Genomic DNA, 22,697 nt, shown 5'->3' with positions numbered 1-22,697 from the left:
CTACGTACACACAATTATTAGTTATCATTCAAATTTCGACGTTTGATCTTTGCTAACCAGCTTTAGCTGCAGCCTGCTCAAGTGAGGTAAGATTTGTTTGTTTGATTATAGTTATTCACGGTCACGCTTGACAGTGTTCACCTTGCAGGTGCTATACTGCATAGTCGACGAAGGCAACCGCAAAATAACGATATATATGTATTTCAATCCAAATACATAATAATTTCACAATCTGGTCTCTCACGAATGAGAGTAACTATAGATTCGCATAAAATCTACCTACGCTGGATCGCAAAAACAAACGAAAATTTGGCAGGGTGGGAGTATTAAAAGATATTCACGCGTCATTATACCCAAATACCCAAATACTATTGTTAGGGCACGTTTTCAATTTTAAGGGTTCATCATTCAAATTCAAGGGGTTATGTCTAGTTGGGAGGCCAAAAAATTTACTATTGCGATTTTGTAGTATCCGTGCAATTTCTTTATTTCTGCAGCAAATGAAAATGTACAAAGTGTTTTTGTTCAGAATTGTGTGTAGAATGGGTCTGTCAAGCCCTTTTTCGCGTTTCTTCCCACAACCCTCGATGTAATTAACCTAAAATTTTTGGTGGACGAAGTTCGACTGCTGTGTAATGTGTGACTTTACTACGTTCAAGTCCGCATACGAGAGGAGTATGGAGATATAACATTTCCTCACATGCATGTATATCAATAAAAATTCGGACAATAAACAGGGTTAGCGTTTTATCGCGAACACAACCAGACCAGACAGCTCGTCAACGTCTAGGAACGTCACGAAGCGTGCGACAGATTTTGCCGCGATGTAACATAACCTCGAATTAGTTAACTGATTGAAAAATCATGGCAATAGCGAAGAAAATTTCGTGCGTATCTTACTTGTATTCACCATGCTGTGGCAACGGATTCCGAAAACGCATTGTGGCGCAATGGGTTATTTATTAAAGACCAGAACTGTGGACGAGTTTCGACGATCACCAACGCAACAACGGACACGACTAGACATTGGCCATACAGACAAATATGACCGGGGGTAAACACACCGCGTTGCGCAAGTAAATATCCCAAGTAATCCAACAAGCTAATCGATGCACGAGCTACAAATATTCACTTTGGCTATGTCAACCGCGTACTTACCGATCGGCAATAAGCTAGCGGCGAAACTTATACTGTGGGAGAATCTTTGACGCAGGCACAGAATCGCACAAGGTTCCAATACATTTGTAGCAAAAGAAAAATCACATCGTCGAGGAAAAATGTGTATAAACCGATCAAAAATCACTTAAAAAAAAAAGCAATGATTTGTCATCGATAGATGTATTATATATTGCGTACGTACGATTTGGGATTAAAAGCAAAATTCACGTGCTACAGAAGCAATATTTTTCCACGCGTCACCGACGATCGCGATGCTCGACACTCTTCGTCTTTTCGACTCTGCCGGACCAAAAGACTGTGATGCTGATTTCATTCGGCGATCGTTTGATTCAATTTGTCCTCGGAATCTGAGCTGCGAAAAGACCGGTAAATATAATAGTTATCGTTTCATTGGCTGCCGCCATTGACGCGTGCGCCGTTCGATCGATATTTGCTTTTTACAAGCCTCCGAGCTATATGGTATTGACTGTCAAGTTTATCCGAATGAAAACGGCGTGCACAAACCTTATGACATGTACGTTTTCTATTTTTACCAGATTTGATTAACAGCATGGGTGCGATTTGTATATACATACGTACAGTAATGTTCAATCATAGGTTCCCAGTGGCTCAGTATTTTGTTGGAATCAAAACTGGAACGAGTATCCTTTCTAAGAAAATTTCATGTGCCACTGAATAGAAACGCAAGTGACTGGAGAATCAAATTAAGACCGTACATGAAATTTCCATAGAAAGAAAGCTTGTTTCAGTTGTGATTTCAAATAACTGGTAAGCCACCAATTAATGAACATGACTGTAACATGCGGGGTTATCAAAATTGTGTCTTGTGATACGCACAGTCATCCACACTGATCGCGAGAAGAAAATAATTGAATCTAACGCTTGTCCTTCTTTATCGGCCGAGCACCATCCGCTTTTTCGATATGACAAGGTATTGTGGAAAAAAAATGTTTTCTTTGATTCAAAGAAATATCGTCATCCGATCAACTCCAAAAATATAAGAACACTACAAATTGTGCCGTCAAACAAAACTCAATTTACTTAAATTACAGTCACTTACACGTGTGGAGAAAATTTAACAAAGATTAATTTGGTTTTTGATAATCTCCGTGTCTAAGTAAGCACCGGAGTATGTCGAGTTGCCAGTTGTCGGTTCTGTCGATCTTGTGCAGTGAACAACCGTTGTAAAAATATACACCGACGCGTCGGAGAGCTCAACATACAATATACAGTAATAGTGCACTGTATCGGTTAGTTGATCAAACACAAGAAAAGTCAACAATTTTGTGGTTTGCGTTATCGATGTTTTGTTATATACCCCAACATGCAGCGTCATTTGCTCGTAGATGCAAATACGCAGAATTACCGTCTTCAAATTCCCCCAAATTTGTCATATACTTTTAGATGCACGAGCTTCTGAACAGTAGCCATAAGCATTTCAAAACGATTATTTTCTTTGGTCTTCAAGGCTTCAATAGTTTCGTGGATCTTCGTGAATTTCAGAAGAAGTCGAAACCCATCTATTCAGACATATCGTGGAATTTATAACATTTTATGGGATTTAACCGACTAAAAGAGTTCACTGAACTTCAGAGATTTCATAGAATTACATCCAGTTTTACTGAGATTCGAATTTGGAAATTCCATTGAACTACAAAGGGTTTCGCTTCAGTATCCTTGTATTATACTTACAATTAAATGTTATTATACTGGAAGGATTCTGTGAATGTGAACGACGCGAACGAGGCTTCGCCAGTAGATAGGCAACCGAAGTGATATTTCGGGTCATTACTGCGTGTAAGATGCAACTAGGGATGCCTATCTGCCGGCGAAGCGTCATTCGCATCGTTCACATTCACTGAATCCTCCCGGTACGTCTACTTCGAATTACAACTACTGCAGACTTTACTTGCCGAATAGATTATACATACTAAAATTCAAGTTTAATTGGTAAAACCAACGACTTTTAACACACGTCCTGCAAAAAAATAAATTACCACTCACCACGCAGTATAATTCTTCGGTCAAATACGTCAAACACTAACTAGTCAATATTCGAACACAGGCCTTTGAAGCCTTATCGTGAATCTGAACCAACTGCTTTGTCAAACATGATCCTTTTCCAAACTCATAGTTTCGAGGTTCGAGGACGACTGATGACTGTAGCGCGGATGGGTGTTCGTTATCATTCGGAAATGATCGTGATGATTTGCCTGCTACTCGACCAATCGGTATAACGACTAAAATACCCGAGGGACTCGAGCTCCGATTTACGATATTAATTGAACCAGTTCTCAGCTGTGCCGATTGTCATCAACGGGTTGACAGAAAATTGATTCACAAGTGCAGTATTGGGCGGATTATGTTACAAATACGCAGGTAACTTTCGGCATAAAGAACAGACTATGTGTTCCAGAAGCTCAACTGTGAAAAATGTTACGAAAATATCGTGATTCAAAACTGCGCGACATGTTTGTCGTGAAGATAGAAGTAATTGAACATCGAGTTGATCGTACCAGATAATTCAATAAGTCGGATTGATATTAACAATGAATAGAACGCTTTAGAGGTCGGAAAAGACGATGTCGTTGTACAGACGATGCAGCAAGCGGTTGCGGTTTATATTCTCGTAGGCAGACTCTCAATTGGTCGCGTGTTGCAGATTTGGTATACGTATGTGTAAGTTGCGTAATTGGACAAATGCACGACACACTTTCCAACGAACTCTACTGCGTGAGTAACTCCGTCTGTCTAATGAAAATGCTGATAAAGAAAATGGCCAGGAGATGGTGCGAGGACTTTACTATGCGAAGTATAATCATCCTGCAGCAGGAAAACACCAAAGCGTTGTATTGTCATTCGCTTATGGGTATTGCCCGAGGTCCGAATGGCTTCAATTCCCGTCAAGTGTAGCAATTGCGAGTAGAATCTGTGCGAGTGGCACACCGCACTGCAGTATGACGCACTTTAGTCACGGTCACAGATTCAACCGACCATAAATAGCCCCGATTACGACCTTTAGATTGAAAATTTCATCCAGTGCCTCACATCCCGCCGAGATAATAGCTAGCACAAAGACCAGGACACACGTGCCCGCATCCATTGCCCTGCTGCTGAGTACAGGTTGCAGTTTTCGAATACCAGCACATTGGCGAAGTATCGCACATGTGGTTAACAGCTGGTTGTAACGTTACGCGTTGAAAATCTATGCAAACGCACCGATACATACAGGCAAATTATTTCCAGATCACTACCAGATTCGATCCAAATCATTGTGTCTGACGCTTAGTTTCACTGACCTAGTTTTGAATTTCAGTAGGACTTGACTTCGTTGCTCAGTGGTACGCATTAGTGTGCGAACAGTTTTTGGGTGAAAATCAGCGTTCTGGTGGTCTTATGCAAAAAAATTCACGCTCGATTGATTCAGCAGTCGACATTCTTATATCTCACGGTAGAGTTTCGGTGGAAAATGAGATACAGGAACGGTTTGACCTGAATTTGAATTCTACGGTATTCCGCCTCATTGAATGACAATTGAATAGTGGGCCTCTAATATATTCCAGTCGATTTCAGAAGATTTTTTAGTATCACTTAAAATCCGTTGGTATTATCTTAAACCTTTTGTAAAATGTGTGCATAATTACGTATTTCAAAAGGTTGGAATCTTTTATTGAAACATCATCGCAACTAATGCAATGTATACAACGAAAATTTGCACGACGAGTGAATTGTCTTTTGAAGCAAGTTTGAATTATTTTTTAATGTTTTAGAAACATGTCAAATCTTTTAGAATCGTCAGATCAATCCATCGGCAGAATCCAAAGAGTATTCATACTTAACTCCGAATACTCGATACTATCAAATGACTAGTGATACGCTTCTTATCCATTCGTTACACCAAACCTACGATTAAGCATTACGAATTGAAATCATGTTAAGACGAAAAAGAAGACCTCGTTTATCCGAGGATTTAAATCACCAACGGTGCGTTTGTAAGAATATTCAACACTCCCCTCACAGACGAGAACTTTTGCAGAACCTGCGACGATGTTTTATAATCGCGTTGCGCAACATAGTTGATCATTTTGTGTTACAGATTTTAAGTCTCATTTTCAGTATCGCGTTTCATGGTCGTGCTGAGGCACTTGACGAGATTACGCAGACGAATTTCAGAGTAGTCTTTTATATTTTCTAGAACTTTCTTACAGGTGGCATGCGGTAATGATCAATGCATTATGCTTACTTGATGAGATAAAGAAGCATAGAGTAAGTACAAGAGGAATGCACAAATGCAGATACAGAACCATTTCAAGCATTAGAATGCGGTGTAAAAAAGTTTGTTTAGGTTTTGGAATGCACAAGATCCGCCTCGTTTAGGTGCTTTCAATTTTCAGCGCCCAATTATCGGTTTTTCGAAGTAACCTGTACAGTACCTCTGTGTGCTTTTTTCGCATGAGATTGAGAAATTGGTGCTGATTGGAAAGGTGATTTAATGGGTGCAGAGGGGTCTGCTATCTGATCCAGACTCAAGCTGAGTCGACTCACCGTTCGTGATGTCTGTCCTTCTTCTTGTTCATGAATATCCAGGTACGAATCCCGTGCCTCTTGCCACTCGTATTCTTCTTGGGATGGCCGAAATTGTGGCGCCCATGTCCCGAAGGTCGTGATCGGGAGAACATTTCTTCTACCCCGCTTTCGTCTTCACTTATTTCTTTTTAGTTTCGGTTTATTTTTATTATTTCGTTAACGTCTATTTACTTTTTCACCTCGGTTTCCACTTTGGACCGAAGTTTTAACAACTGCGTTATGTTGACTTAGTAGCCTTCTACCTGAAAGAGGGTTCAGAAACAACACTTTTCAACGTGATCTTACTGTACACACGGCTCAGAGGGGTACGATGGCAGATTATCATGATTGCATAACACTCGCGGATTTTTTTGCTGTCGTAAATTCGAGGACCTTGTAACTAGGTAACGTCCTAATTTCCGTAGATGACTGTACTACTGCTTGCCTAAATGCGTATAGATTCATGTTTTTTCCTCGAAAGAGTATCAACAAGTATCGGGGTAGCAAGGAATGGAATTTCTCAATAATCTTCGTACGGTGGATGCATCGAGCGAATGTCTCAAGCTCACAATAAGTTTACAATCCTTTACGATAACTAGTACTTAATCAAATGAACTGAAAACCATTTTCCCGAAATACTTTAAGCAACATCTCGAACATTGTATCTTTAAAGATGGGAAATTAAGACAATTACCTTGCACGGCGGATATCTGGTAGCCTACACAGTTCCAGGCGTTGAACTGACAGTTAGAATATAACGATTTTCACTAGAGAGTGAATCCATAGTATCCGGTCTGGTCTACCGATTGATTCAAGCTTTGGAGGCGATGACCGTATTACAACTACGATAGCACAAAAATGAAACCCGGTAGAGTCCTGTCCAAATCACACTTTTCGCGACTGCAGTATAACCGATTTCAGATTGTTACCTGCACGTGGTTATATTTAATCTCAGGGTAAGTCAAGCCGGCGTTTCGACAAACTTGGAAGAAATGAAACACCGCATCATCAACGATCCGAAGCAACGAGACTAGGTCGAAGACTAGGCAATCGTGATCGCATGTACATAGTACACGGCTTACAAACGACTGTCACCGTTCCAACCGATTGTCAGGGACGAGCCAGCGAACGGGGAACCGTTCCTCAAACTGGTTTTGACCTCCCATGAACTCCGGTACCTTTCATACCTTCTGGGTATTGCCGATGTTTCCTCCCGCTTCCGAGCTCTGGTAACAACTAAGCGATAGTAACGGTGGTTTCGCCTTGCTTGATTGTGATTGGGCATTTTTGCCCTACGGACTCGGCAGTCGCAGGCGTTAGAATAATGGCATGCTCATCGCCTGATCATGGTGCCATCAATCTGAACGAGATTTGCGGCGATTGTCGGCGAGGAGTAGCGGAAGAAGAAACTCTGCCCGAAGGTTGTACATCACGCGAGAAAAATAAAATGAGACAGATGGTATGAAAAAAGGTGTGACAAACACCAGGCGTGAATTTTTTTTTGACGCTTTCCGTTCTCTAGTTTTATTTGATCTTTTAGAGCAACGGAACAAGCTGCATGGGACTATAAAACTGATAACGGATAACAAACGTATAGCGACCCCTATAAATTTCTGACTCAAAATTTACGGCTTGATGTTAATTCGTCAGACGAAATTACTGTTTGTTTTTGGGAAAATATGGTGCCAGTCGTTTTATTCATGATGCCTGTGATAGGAAAACTATTTCGTGCCACGTAATTTACGACTTCACTCTATATGTGGTTTGGATGAACTTTAAAAACTCTTGTGCTTTTTATTCTGATTCCGCAACGTACGCTTGAGTGAAGTTGTACGCGTCATGAAACGATGCACGGCGTAGAGCTCAGATTGGTTGAATTCGCCGTTGCTCGTCACGGGTTAATTCGGAGTCACGGACCAGCAAAGTCAAAACAAGATTATTGAAACCAATCCTCAAAGTGTGAAAGAAGTACGTAACGAATTCAACACAGAATTCATCATACATGCATACATACATCTTTGCATGTATGTACGAACAGCATTACAAATTCCCTGGTAGTATGAAATTGTTAAGGTGTTCCGTACAGTAAGGTAATATTTTAGAAGCTCGTCAACGACGACCTTTGACATCGTCGATGAGATACGAGTATTTTTGGAGAATGTTAGAGATGTCATTTGCCAATACACAACAATTACTGATAGCGCGGAAATGACGAAATAAATCTTCAATCCAAACGTGATCCGTCGCGCTAAATTCTTATCGTCCAAGTATATCACCTTTGGAACGACGGCGAATGCACGTGCAAGAAGAATTTTCTCGTACACGAGAGCCTGCTAGCATCGGTCTACCGAGCACGTCTTCGTCGTCCAGCAGTGCAAGTATGCCGATGACAAACAAGTGTTCGAGTAAGCAGATACCTCGCTTTGGACGTGTTCAAATGTCACTGCGCTAGTCAGACAGCTGTGGCTACGGCTTCGCAAATCTACGAACAAGCTGTTGGGTCGTTACAACTGTGAAAGATCTCCAAGTTCTTAGTAATATAACCAGCAGGCATCCTCAACTTGATTCAACTTGTCAATATTCAGTTGAAACGAAGCTTGCTCGAATCCTAATAGCGATTTTGCAATCCGTAAGAAATTGTATGCCAAAATGAGTGTCAGGTATCTATTCAAACGATTAATAACTTTGGTTTGAATGATTTCACTTGTTTCAAGTGCACCTGACTTGAATCAAACGAACATCATTTTCGACCAAGTAAAATGTACCTTCGTCAGCTTGTGGGTCAAATTGAGAGCAAATGATACGACTGTATGATGGAAGGATTCTACTGCGGCCTGGCTAATATATTTTGGAAAATCTTTAATAAATCAGATATATTCTACACGTACTGCGGCGGTTTTAATAACGGATAAAAGTGTGAATGGCTCATTACATACCGCACCCGATAACGGTAATCTGGATGACCGGCATCGAAATCACGATCGTGCATCAGTATTGTATTCGAATAGTCAATACCGGCTTTTGTCGAACTTATCGGGTGAATAGCCGTCAGCTCGAAACAGGCACGGGGAATATATTGTTTGAAAATAATGTATCATGTAATACATTATTCATGAAGTCGTCAATTTCGGAATTCAGTTCGCATTACCATCTCGTTCAAACGGTCACGTCACAGTGTGTCTAAATTTATCTGATTACGCAATTCCGAAGCAGTTGTAAATCAGATCGTCATGTTAATCCGAAACCCACCTGGTCACGTCCACACCTTGAATAGGTACGCTAGCCCATGAAAACCTTGTAATTCCGACTTGTGTCAAATACATTTTAGTTTTTTAGCAGAAATTCGGTAAAAGTGTTGTCCACAAAAATTGTCAGATAAAAATGGTCTTTTTTGGCACCAGATTCATTACAAAAGCAAGTCAAATAATCGATGTTTTTGTCGATTCGTCAATCGAGATAAAGAACACGGAGGAGTCTAGTGGTTTTCAACGGGATTCGTGTAACTCACTGGTGGAATAATGACAATCTAGGTTGGCGTGGCTGGCGTACCTAAACTACAAGCAACGGCGCAGATGCATCGCAGGTAGAAGAAGCGGTTAAACCATATCGTTGGACTGTACTAACGTCGCCAGTTTATACGCCAATTTTGCATATACATAATATTGCGAACTTTGAGTGGAACGATATCATTACCGACGATGAGAAACAGCGCGGTAAAAAGCTTGATTTTAAAACGAAACGTCGGACGCGCGTCACGCGATCATCGCGTCAACAGCTCGGAGGTCTCACTGTGCGACCTACAATTATTCCGGATGGCTTTTACCAGCCGGTGCTTTTACGTCGATATTAAACGAGTCAAGCGGTTGGTGAAGCATTCTAGGTAGGCGTTGTGCTCTCGGTTCGCATGGTGGTTTGATTGCATCACTTGCGAGACACACAGGCAGATCTGCGATGAAATAGACACACAAGCGTGCTTGTTGGAGAACTGCTACAGCCAGCAGGGAAGAAGCCAGAGAGATAAAGAGAGAAAGAGAGAATGAGAGCGGGACGCGGGTGGGTGAGAAGCGGGTTATAAAGTCTGGTCGAGAATGCGGCCGAGTGAGAATTGAACCAGACACTCGACTCCGAGGTATCGACGCTGCTGCTCCTGCATGGATCGTCTTTGGAAACGTTCGGTGATCGTTCGCCAAGACAAGAATATTGACGTGAGAAAAGTCGGGGTGGCCATCGGTCTGGAAAACCGCTCGAAAACTGGGAATTGTCGAGAAATTTCGTATTAATTTACTGTAGGTCTCCTTATCAAGTCGGCGGATGATGTTCGATGCGATATCTAGATTTTTCGACTAATGTACCGCGGTATTTAAACTTGATATTCATAATTTTTCGCGCTTGCTTGATTGGGGATGTTTACTTAACCAACACCTGCTTGGAAAGTAAGATTTTCGAAGCCTGTGGAGCGTGCGTGCGCGAAGTGCCCCATTTCCGAACAGTGTGGTAAAACGGCGTCAACGCGTGTGCACAACGGAAGTGCTTGATTTTACGCGCTAGGGTTTTCTTGGGCGCATGTGCACTTTTGAATAGCTGAATTTTATGCACTTTACCATTCAGAGTAAGATACCTAACCCTAACTTTATGCCCTGTCAATGGCACGGATGGACAATATCTGACCTGTGTGATTAGAGTCCGCGCCTTGTCTAGACAAAATCATTGTAAGCATTCTCGAATTCTGGACATGGATAGGGGAAAGGCGGGAAAAATGGATCCACTGTACAATCAAATGGGATTTTCAGAAATTTCGATAACGCTTGTGATGTATTTTTAGGCTAAAAACAAAGAAATTGCGTTGTCGAAATTGGTCTAACGTTATTCCCCTCTTGAGTAGCCGATTTTACCCGCCTCTTCCCTAAATATAATCATTAGTTTGTTTGAAATTGCACGTTTCAGCTGTGATGAGAAACTGAAAAAATATCAATTAAGGTTCAAAAATTGAGAAAAAAAAAATCAAACCAGTTTTCATCGCGTGAAAGTACTAGAAATACACTGCAGGACTCGAAGTCAGTCCAAAACTCTTGCCGCTACGCCAGGATATCAGGATCTGGTAGCTAAGATTTTGAAAAAAGTTGTTCGATAATTTATAAAAATATTTCTGACGTAGCTCCAAGAGTAGAACTATTGTTGTTTATTATGCAGAACCATTCAACTCGTTACGACTAGTGAAATTGGCCGGTTTTCGACAAAGATAATCTACTATGGGAAGTTGGCGGATAATTTTTTTAATTTGCTTCCTTAGAGTTAAACCGGCGGAACTATGCCTAAAATGTATCAGGAACAATGGAAGTCCGTTGCATCTATTTTTTTGTACGAACTACTTAGTTTTAATATTTACAAAAATATAGAAAAAGCGACTCGAAGTCTGATACGTCGGAGCAAAAATGACAGAGTGTCATTTCAGAAAGTTTTAAAAACCAAATTATATAGACGGCGAGGCGAAAAAAAAAAAAAAAAAATCTTCCAACTGCCTCCAGATCTCGCAGGCAAAAGCCGGCCATAGTTGTTGATTGTAATACCCGATCTGCAGATCGAGCAAACAGTAAACATGCACCGATCGGTTACAAGCAGCGTGGTCGTTCATTCGATGGGAGGCGATCTTGTTTATCCGAGTAACGATGCTTGCGGATGATAATTACGAGGCGGGAGAATTGGCTTGAGTGTCCCTCGTGGCGATACACGTGTGTTTCGCAATGCTGCAACTCAACCTAAAGCAGCCAGTGACGCAGCCTCGCAAAACCACAACTACAAGTGAAAATGCATCGCAATCTTGCAGCACTGCGAGCTCGATATCTCGTCAGCCGCTGGGACGATTGTCAGAAATCTAACAAGCTGTTAAACGACACGATGGAAATTCGGTATCTGTACGGTGAAAATTCACGTTACTCCGCGTCAGCTGATTATACAAGTTAGGAACCTTGGAAAGAAGCAGTCCATCGAGTTTCGCACAGTTTTGTGTCAGCCGTAAGACGGAAATGTAATTATCGTCGATCATAGTGCTGTGCAATTAATCGATTGATCGGAAGCTTCGATTAATCATTCTTTCGACTGATCGATTAATCGATGAGTTGAGTTTTTCCATAAATCGTTATTTCGACTGATCGATTAATCGAAGCAGCCTTATAATAATTTTAATTTCAGGAAAATCGGTACACGACTCGCAACTCATTTATTATATTCGAACTACAGATTCCGCACGTATGAGTCACGACTCAGTTCGAACATCGTAAATGTGTCGCGAGCCATGTACCGATTGACTTGTGAAACTATTGTAAGGCAACTTCGATTAATCGATTAATCGGCAAAACGATTAATCGAAGCTGTCGAAGCAGCAATAGTTCGTACCTATTGAGCACCGGTTTCGCCGACGCAAAGGCAAGAGAGACTTCGGAGGGGGGGTTGAATAAAAAATCCCGTCGGTCATCCTTCCTTACGTACAATCCTGATGTCGTTTACGGAGTCGAAATACGCCCTCGGCGTTGTTATAAGCCTGTGGTACGGAAGGGTAGAGAGAGTTGTCCATTTTGCCGATCATGCCGATAAATCATTTCTCAAACCGGATGAGCACGGTCTCAAGAGTAATAAAAATTTCTCCGCAGCGGGATGCGGATCCGTAACTTGAGACCGGTATTGCTCAGCAAATATATTTTTATTATTTGAATTCTCGAAGCTCAACTTTTTTTTCACGGAAGTTAGAAAGCCCGCAGTGGTTTGTACAACGCAACAAAGAAAACGGACGTTCTCAAAATGCTCGGAAACCTTGTATACGTATACGCCTACTCTGCAGATCAAATTACGAGGAATTATACGCACGTGCTCCGTGTGCTTCGTGCTGCTCTGCAGGCAAGAGTATATATAACGCACGAATGCGTCGATGAAGGAAAGCATGAACTGGGTGAACAGTCTGGTAAACTTAAGGATGCATCAGGCGTACAGTCTGGCAAAAAATTCTGACACCAAGGTTTCCACGCTCCGACTAAAGCCAAACTGCAAGATGAATTCAATCGAACCAATTCTTCTTCAAAGATGCACGTTAGTGTGTTTCGTTTCGACAGAAAATTTTTTTTCATCAACAGTTGAAGCCCTCCATTACACGGTAGAAAATAAATCCTCGCCGAAGCTTGTATGTTATATCCAGATTTGAAAGATTGGTCTTGGATTCAAAGTTTTCTCTTTCAAGAAATGTTACATGGAAAGAATATAATTTTTCGTTTCAAATTTTTATCCATCAGCTTCATTTAATAGTACAGATTTTAGGCAATAAGCATTTTGTGGATGATTGATTTTGGATTGCAGACATTTTTATAGAGAACCGAATTACCTAAAAATTCTCAATTTGAATTTTCCTTGTAAGCTCGATAATTTATTTAATCACAAAGGACAGTCAAAGATATATTCTTACATGAAATTGATTTTCAAACCGAGGCTTGTAACTTTTTAACCACTTAAGCTCTGGATTTAACTAACAGGACACTTTTGTAGGAAATTTAACTCTCTACAAAATACCCTCACGGTCAAGTTTCCCTCCAAGTTATTTAAGTTGGAAAGTTTCGAATTCCGAGAGTGATGTTTTATAACTAGATTCAATATATATTCTTTCGTGATGATTTTTTTAATATCTTATGCAACAAGTTTTTCAGATGACAGCGCAAAAAGTTAAGCTTCCAAACGAAATACCCTGATACACATGTCTAAGAACCTCCAAGACTTTTTTAAAAGTTCATGAAAGATCTTCTTCGAATAAAATGGAATTCCAGTATCACTTGTTGAACTCTGTTCACGGTCATGTGTTTAATTTTTTCACTTCATTAACATTTCAATGCGAACGTCACGCTCGACGCGTCATTGTCATCTGAAAATTTACGAGTCATACTTTGGAGAAGGAAATTTAAGGACGGATATTCACTCTGAAAATTGAACAAGCATTGTAGTTTATCGAAATTAATCACTCATCGGTAAGTCAGACAAAAGCACGGTAGTATGATAATAAAAGAGTTCATGTTTTAATATTCTTTTGTATACCCATCTGTGTAAAAGACGGAAAGCGGAATTCGCAATCGTAATCGCAGCGTTCGGTGGACACGTTGATGGTGTGCTATTGTATAATACAGCGAGAGGAATGTAAATGTGTACTAACATTTGTGCGTTTGGTTGGCTGACCGCATGTTCACTATAGATATGACGCATTCCGTATCAAGTCGACCTGAATCTGAAACTTAACATCTGTCGTTTGGCTCACGATGTTTTATATGATTGTATGAACTGTCGAAAATACTAGTTTTCTCGAAATATTTCTAATCTATCGAAATTAGCTACAGTTTTTGAGAACGGCCATATCGATCGACACAATTTGAAAATCTGAAGCAATTTTGAAATATCATGTACAAGATATAAAAAATTTGGAGCCTTGAGCTTGGTGCTTTTATCTCATTCTTTTTTTTTTTAATCTTGTTTCGAAAGAAACATAAAAAGCAAGTAAGAGGAAGACTCAGTTCACTATGGATGGTTGCTCAAACATTTTCATATGTACAACCAGATTTTTGAAAATTTTGTCAGACTCTTCTAAAATTTCTGAAAAAAATTAGAGCTTTCGAGATTCAAAACAGTCATATAAAAAGCACGAGCCAAATTGGAGGGGTGAAAATTTAGACCTAAGTCGATTTGACGTAGAATATCCCATTTGTAAACAAATCAGACTAAGATTTAGAGAAACTTTAAATTATTAATCACAACGGTCAAGATATTTCGACGAGTGAAATTATAACATTTAAGTTCGAAGCAAAATTACCTTTACGTCTTATTTCGAATCTGAGCAGGCATTTGTTTTCAACAAAGAAGGCATAAGAATTTGGTAGATGAATTTTTGGGTGTTGAGGAATTTTTATCGTTAAACGATAATTAGAAATTTTTGACAAATTTACTGTGTGCAATGAATAAATAAGAACCATAAATTAGATGCCGAGAGTAGATATCGCTGAACAGTTATTAAATTTTCACTTTCACAGCTGAGCTATTACCAACGATAAATTATCGAGTCTCAAGTCATTACTATTAGACAGTACTAGTACGTTTTAAAACTCATATTACCACTTGAACCGGCCAACGTGAAGAATTTACCGCTAATCGGAATCCGTAATCGAGTGCTTGCCCACAAAACTGAGTTTTGAAATTGGAATAAACCAGGATGTTCTCTAAAATCACCTCACGAAGCAGCTGGCGATACCGAAACCGATAAAATATTTTAATAATATTGCACAAGTTTGAGAAACAATTTACACTAAATTAAAAACGTTGATTAGACAAACAGACTTCGACCACGCAGTAATATCACGAAAATATTTACAAAATGAGGCGCGTGTATAGTAAATCAACGGTGAGTCGTGAGTTGAAATTAAATCAGTTTGATCCGGGCGACTTCGGACGTCTCGGGTCAGTATAAAGTAAGCGAGTTAATGAGTTATTGTCTACGGTTGGCGGGTGCTTTCCTCGCCAGTCAAGCTGACAATAAGTGTGGGTTTAAGCACCGGAAGCACTCGGTGCCCGAGTTAAACGAGGGTACATCTTTCTCTCACGATCGTTCTCCGAGCTAAGTCGACGACGTCCAGACTTCGGTAGCAAGACGTTATCTTGTCGTCGAAAAAAAACGCATAATGGGGGGTCAGACAATCGGACGAAATTTTATTCAGTTTCACAATCTCGGCGCGAGGCAAAAAAAGGCATCGAGTGAATTACCATCGAATGGCCTGAACTGCGGTTGCTGCCTTGATCCTCGCACAACATGCTGCGTGTAATACTTGCAGATAACCCGACAGCCGAAGGTTGAGTGACGTATAATAACCTCAGACTGTTTCAATACGAATGATGTTGAATTATTTCAGCGATCAATAATCAGCCGTCGTTTATTGCTTTTCAAACGTTGAAGACTGCGAGTCGTGAGGGGCGATTGATCAATACGACGTGTCTCGAATTTGACTACACACAGTGTCAAACAAGTTGTCCATTTACACGGTATGAAATACCGACGAGGAAACATTTGTGCAAATTATTATACGTGTGAGTTTACACGGACAATTCCGCATCGTCGATAAGAACGACCCCAGATAAGGATCAGGCCAGAACAGCTTACACCTGTTTTTCAACCGCCTGCACAGCCTGTATACGAGTACATGGTGACGTATATTAGATAGGTGCTTGTAAAACTGCAAGACCTTGCGACCACTGTGAAGCGTTTACGAGCACTTTGTTGTTAGAATGCCCTTCGGAATACCGTGAGAAATAGGAAGCAGAGAAGGAGTTCAGGATACCTTACTCGAATTCGTCAATGACGTAACGTGCAATTTCGCCATTCCTTGTTCACACGCACAACGCAGGTAATCAGACAATAAATTCCGCGTTCAGATCCATATAATTAGACCCAAAGGAAAATCAGCAATCGGAGAGGTCAATGTCGGTAAGCACAAAAATCGAGGTCAATTCTGACCCATTCAAAGTCACGGTTGTCGTCTGCACCGTCTATTTAATTGGCGGCCTTTAATCGGTCAGAATCCACTTCGGTTTGTGTACCTGTACAATCGTTTTAAGAAAAAAATTACAAGCACCACGCCGTTGGATAAAAAAACACTCTTATGACAGAATATAATCGAAGAGATTAGGGATGTGGAAACACAAGCGCAAAAACTGTTTCATCAGAAAGGAGCCGAACACAATTATTCTCGCCTGACTTACGGATACGTGATATAGTATTGTTTTTGTCGGTACTGACACGTGATATCGGATTAAAATTGGACTGATACTGAGTATAATTATAAAAGTGATAAAATTAATAGTCAACGATGAATCGTATAAAGGAAACCCAATTGGCTGATTATGAATACTCCAAAGGCTGTTGCACGACGTTATACGAACATACATTATTATTTAAATCTGTTATTTATATACGTTATTAAATATATTGTTGCTTAAGCAAATGCGTCTGAATGTAGGTACAAAAAGCATTTTTGCGATTTGAATATCGCGCAGTCGAAGAGACTTGCTGCAGGAAGTGAGGATTCTACGGTAGCTGATAACAAAGATGCAACACTCGTTAGTGAAGAGTTATCACGATTCCTGCGTTTTGTTTCACGGTAAACTCAGCCGTTTTACTTTGCCGCTCATTGCACCTCAGCGCTACTCACGTCTCGGTTTTGTTTAAATTTCTAAATTGTCGAATTGTAATCTTGACGTATCCAGAGCTGGAAGTTAGTGAAAAGCACCCAGTAACACACAACCCGACACTAGATAAAAGCAGGACCGAATGCTTTTCGATTTTGTACAGTGGCGGGAATTGTCCCCAAAGTATTGGAAATGCTTTTTCCCGATGCCCGCAGTGTGATGTAACATCACAAGCTTGTACTCATAGCACAACTTCCCGCTTGGATGCGTTTCGAGCCCATAAATCATTAACGAATGGAATGTTTTTTAAATTTCGTTATTTCGATAATTCAAAATCCACCTATGAATATCACTCGACTTATGAAAATCAAAATTTAGTTCTAAACTAAGCAAAGCAATCTGTTCACACGTTCCCCAGATACCGTTGGACAAAAAATTGCTCACACGTGCACACATGCGCACACACGCGGTGAAAAAGGAATAAAAATCGTTGAATTTAGAATTGTCCGGAAAATGGATTCGCAGAAATCATTACAAATTATACGTTGACAAGATAATATTGATTGCGGGGAGGTTTGTGGAAATAATGCGAACCGAATTGTCGCGATCAATGCCGGAGGTTTCATACTTAATTTCGGGATGAACGAAACCTTCGAAATTGGAGATTGTAGAAAAATAATGGATTTGGAATATTTGGACCTTCTAAATAGTATCGATGATGTATAAATAAGTTGGTCGAGTGTCACCGTTTTTTACGCTTACCTTTTCGAAGTGCTGGGGATTTCATCAATGTTGCTCCAGTGATAAACATCGGCGCACGTGGTAATCGTTGTATCCTTCATCGCGATACTCCAGAAAATAAAAATATATATATATATATAATATATATTCTTCAATCATCCGCAAGTCGTATAATATTTTCGTGACAGCAAAACTGACCCGAAACCGTGAATTATTCATTCGCTGATACTGCAAAACACAAAAATACGTACGCACACAAACACGCCACTTTATCACAGCGCAGTGCCGAGTCCTCGGCGTTTCAATATGTAAGTCGCATATAACGTCGTGATATATAATATGTTTACACAACCGTCGTACATGCCATTAATTACACAACGATGATACGTGTTCGCAGTGCGGTACGAGCGAATCTATTCGCTTTCGTCTCCTCTTTGCTGCATTATAATGTCCGGCAAGTGTTCCCCGTGAAAGCTCGATGTCAGCGGAGGAACGAAACTCGGAGACCTCCTTTGATTTCGACTCCTTGACCCGCGTTCCTTTCGTCGACTCCGTTCATATTTTACCCGATTACTTTTGCGCGCTTTTACGTCGTTTTAATCCTCGCCACGGGGAGATCAACTGTCAGAACGCACACTTGTCAGACCGGGCCACGCGGCTGCGGCGAAAGACGGAGAAGCATTCGGCCTCGCCGGCGTGGAAACGCGGTATAATACGAGCTCTGCGCAGACATCACGGTTTTCTGCTTCCTGAATCAACTCGCGTGTCGACTGCGCCTCTGCGGGACGATAGCCGAAGATATGAACGCGCGTTCGACGACCAGACGACAAAATCGCAACAACAATCGCCACGTTTTATTTCGTAGCTTGGGAAAACAATAAATAATGACAAATAATATACAGATGTAATGATTGAAAGGTACCGATTTTCGACAACCGAACTTCTTACTTGAGTTTATCTCCAATCGGTACGGGATCTTTCGTCTCCTGAAACAACATCTTTATTTCGCGGGCATGATTTTGTTATTTTAATTATGACGACGTCGCATTGTTGTTCAGATAACGTCACGTTGTTTTACTATTTTTTTTTTCTTTTTCTTTTTCTTTTCTTTAATCGCTGCTAGAAGTACATTGTATCCTTACCGGAATTTTCATAAATTCTAATCAATGAAGTTTATCAATAATAGATTTTTTCTTGATTCAATCAGTTGATAAAAAGAAATTCTACGAAAAAGTTTATTGATAAGCTATCAATGATAGACTCGTCATTGAAAAACAAAAACTCATTATTGCCGTACAAAATGTATGTTATAGAATGTCTTTAGAAATGATTTATTCAGAAAATGAGCTATTATTCGTGACAATCGATTAAATAGTAAGATTTATCTATGGGTGAAGTTGATAGGTATCCAATTCTTTCCATATCTTTTGATCAAATTCAATTGAATTAGCTTAAGTGACACTTTTCAAACCGTTACTTTACAACGGTTTTCTTAGAACAATTATCTGTCGCTAAATTCCTAGTTTTCTATCCTTCTTTCACCAAGGATACACTCGTTCTTTCTCAGTAACGCTACAGGAAAAAAATCAATAAACGCACGAACGGAGCTTGGGTTTCCCAATGTCGAAACAATTGTATCGTCTGAGATGATTGATTACGAATCAGTAATGTTTGCTCCAAACATAATTCAAGAGCAAATCAGAGCTGCGATGTTGCACGAAGTGGAAAAAATTGGAAGAACACGCGTGATGTCTAAAAGATGTCTGGAAAAGGTGTTTCACTTTTGACCAAAATACACCGAAAAGATGCCAGAAAACGTTTAAAAGACGAATGTCAAATTTTCTCGTGTTTCGTAGATTTTGAAGACAGACCACCTTAAAGGTATCCTTTACTAGTCAGCTTATAAAAGCTTTGAATCTTTTGAATAAAATCAACAATTTCAGATTGAAATCGGAGGAATCTACTAGACTGTTGACCGTATCTAAGCGCTTTGAAATGAACCATTGATATCAAAGCTTCCGTCTACAATTACAGTAACATTTGTTTTTTTTTTTTCAGAGATAGAAAGAGAGAGAGAAAGAGAGATCTTCGTAGCTGATAAATATAATAATGACTTGATAAATATTCAATGTACGACTATCCCTTGATACAATTTATGAAAGGCATTGATTGTTCCTACTAACCGACCTTCTTAGGCGTCTTTTTTTCTTTTCTAAAAACAACAAGAGATGCCTTTGAAAAAATGTTTGAAAAATGATTCTACGATGCACGCGTTACGAGTCTCGGTACGATAACTATTCGAATAAATTCGGTCAATAGAATTAAACATACTGCTCGGAAAGGATAATTTTTAGTCGTTACCAGCCTTTTCATAGGATCACAGATCGAGACGAAGCTTCCTTTTTTCAACGAACGAATGAGCCAAGCGTCCGGCATACCTTTTATCGCTATTAAAAGGAAAGGAAGAATTCCCAAGCTGGCCTCGCGTGGAATCATGCGCGCACATACTTAACCGCGCAACTTATACGTGCGTTGAATACGTAACCTGGGTATAATAATTATTTCTACGCATTCGCCACGCACTATAGAATCCTACGGCTTTACCCTACAACTACTAATCCGTTGACTACGAGTCCCGCTATTATATATCTGCGCTTTGTTCTTCCGACCAGGAATGCGAAGCCGTGAGAGCTGAATTGAGCGCTCCTGCACGTAGGTTCAAATGCACTCCCACGATGCTTCTAAACCAATCGAGAATGTTTGTACAATATCACGATACCGAGCAATCGAACTCGATGTGCACACTTTCATTTTTGTGTATACGATTCTATGTATGTACGTACAAGTATGGGAACAGCTGATTCCTCAAACGTGTTTAACTGAAATTTCAAGTTCAGCAGCTCACTTCACTTTCATACTTCCTTGTCGTTATCGTAACTACCTGCACGAGCACCGATTCACGTGTAAATTTAGTACGTGTCATATTGGCGATACCTTCGTCGGTTCCTTGGACCTCGAATATATTGTGGGAATGACCGAACAAAGGTTTACAAGCGTTAAATTTCCGCAACAATTGCAAGAAAATATAGTAACGGTGATCGTAATGAGAAATAATAGTAACGGACAATAGACTTTCCGGTAACAGCTAGAAAACTAATTTTCATTTTCTACCGAGAACTATATTTTTTTATTGTGGTAAAAAATGAAAATAGTTAAGGACTGAGTGGTAACCGGAACTAAAAATTTCTCTCAGTGTGGTAAAAATGTAGTGGTCGCGACAGAAATTAAATACCGATCAGTTTTGGAATGACGGTGCATCGAAATTTCTTGAAAATTTCCCGCATTAGGAAAGGCAAACTTCCAATTCATCGACCTCGTCAACATGTTGCCTTTCTTATTCAACTTCTCGAGGTACCATTTACTTGAAGATCAAATGAATGATTCCAATTCATTAAAATTGATTTTGAACGAATGTTATATAGTCTCCATTATCGTGTTATTTTCGATCATTTTCAATATAACCCCTTATTTCTGATGGTCAGTGATTTTTGGAGGAGGAAGGAATCACAGGAAATTACAACTAATCACTGTAAATCAACTGTGTCATTTTGACGATAGAGTTTTTTGGGTATTATGATTGGCTGACCGAAAATCGATAGTTTTTATTAATTTTATCACGAGTTAGTTGTACATTAAGCACTTGTCAAATTGTTATATCGTAAATTACGAAGATCTCGGCAAAAATACAAGAATAGAATATACTGGAAGCATGAACAAAAGCCATTGATGCCGATGATTTATTTAAAATCGTTAAAAAATAGTTAAAGGTCTAGTAGGTTTGTTCGATTTCACTCATATCCTGACTCATTTAATTCAGAAAAGTATTTCCTACTGGAAAGTAGCTGAAACCAATTCCATTTCAGTATTCAATTCAATATTGCTATTCGTTGATCATAATCAACGTTAGCGTAATATTGAAAGACGAAATATTCAACCATACCATAACATGGTAATAAAAAGTGTCTCGGTGTTGGCAGAAAAAAGTCTTTCGAACAAAGTGATCCATCGTATAGAGTGAAACCGAACAAATTTACTAGTTTTTCGAAATAATTTTCAAGCGATTGGAATCGAACCATCTATATCTGTAAGCGATTGTTTACAATACCAGTATTTTTGTACATATAAAAAGACGATCATACCTTAGAAAAATAATAATTTAATAATTACTCAATGCACGACTATCTGGTAATAAAATTAATAAGAAGTATAAATTTTCGGCCTACTGCGATCTTCTCAGCCGTCACGTCACGTCAACAAAGGCGGACACACCTTACTGGAGTTGAAGAAAGTGATTGATGATGGGATTTCCCGAGGGTCGATAAGCGCATCGGCATGACTGGCTGCACTCTGGGTTTCTCTCCGGGATCGGCTAGAGGGCCAAAACCGTCACGCGTGACTGCAATGGTTGGTCCGGCATGTGTGCGTCATGGAGGAGAAAGAGGCTGACGGAGATCCTGTGCTCGGTTGCTTTGCCTTCGTCTCCCAGACTGCAGCAGTTCGTTTCATGAGCCATAATAAAGGCATGGGGAAGTCTGGTTTGTGGGGAATTGACTCACTGCAAGGGAGAGTCGGCTTCGTCCCCGGTCGTCCCCGGTCGGAATTAGGGGAATTAAGGGTGTCTCGCTTTCGGCCGTTACCCAAGGGCGAGGGACTGTTTGCTTAGGTGAGAAAATATCCCACGCATCCAATTTCCGCGCCGTCTTTGTGAGACGGCACTTCGAGGTGGGGAGTCGACTTAAAGTCTACGAACGGAAAGGAAAGGTGGCAAAAAAAGAACGGAAAAATTAGAAGATTTACACAGGCTATGTTTTGGGGTGTTGAAAATTATTTAAAATACTTTAGTCGTTTGTAATATACGTATCCAACAGGCGACATAAATATGCTTCTCTTACCTATTTTCATATACATCTGCCAAGTGGAATACATCGATTCTGGAACCTATAATGGTGTAC

General features: G+C 40.1%; 1 protein-coding gene across 1 annotated transcript in view; it reads right to left on the bottom strand.

Annotated features, from left to right (window-relative positions):
* The window catches only part of LOC107224049, a 28,913-nt gene extending 22,905 nt beyond the window's left edge, over nucleotides 1-6,008 (bottom strand). Inside the window, exon 1 of the mRNA XM_046733365.1 lies at nucleotides 5,725-6,008. Within this exon, the coding sequence (XP_046589321.1) occupies nucleotides 5,725-5,858 (134 nt within the window). The 5' untranslated portion in view covers nucleotides 5,859-6,008. The remainder of the gene's footprint in view (nucleotides 1-5,724) is intronic.
* Between the last annotated feature and the right edge of the window lie 16,689 nt (nucleotides 6,009-22,697).

Source organism: Neodiprion lecontei, chromosome 3 (assembly GCF_021901455.1).
Source record: "Neodiprion lecontei isolate iyNeoLeco1 chromosome 3, iyNeoLeco1.1, whole genome shotgun sequence".
NCBI lineage: Eukaryota > Metazoa > Arthropoda > Insecta > Hymenoptera > Diprionidae > Neodiprion > Neodiprion lecontei.
This window is presented reverse-complemented; position numbering and strand designations above follow the sequence as displayed.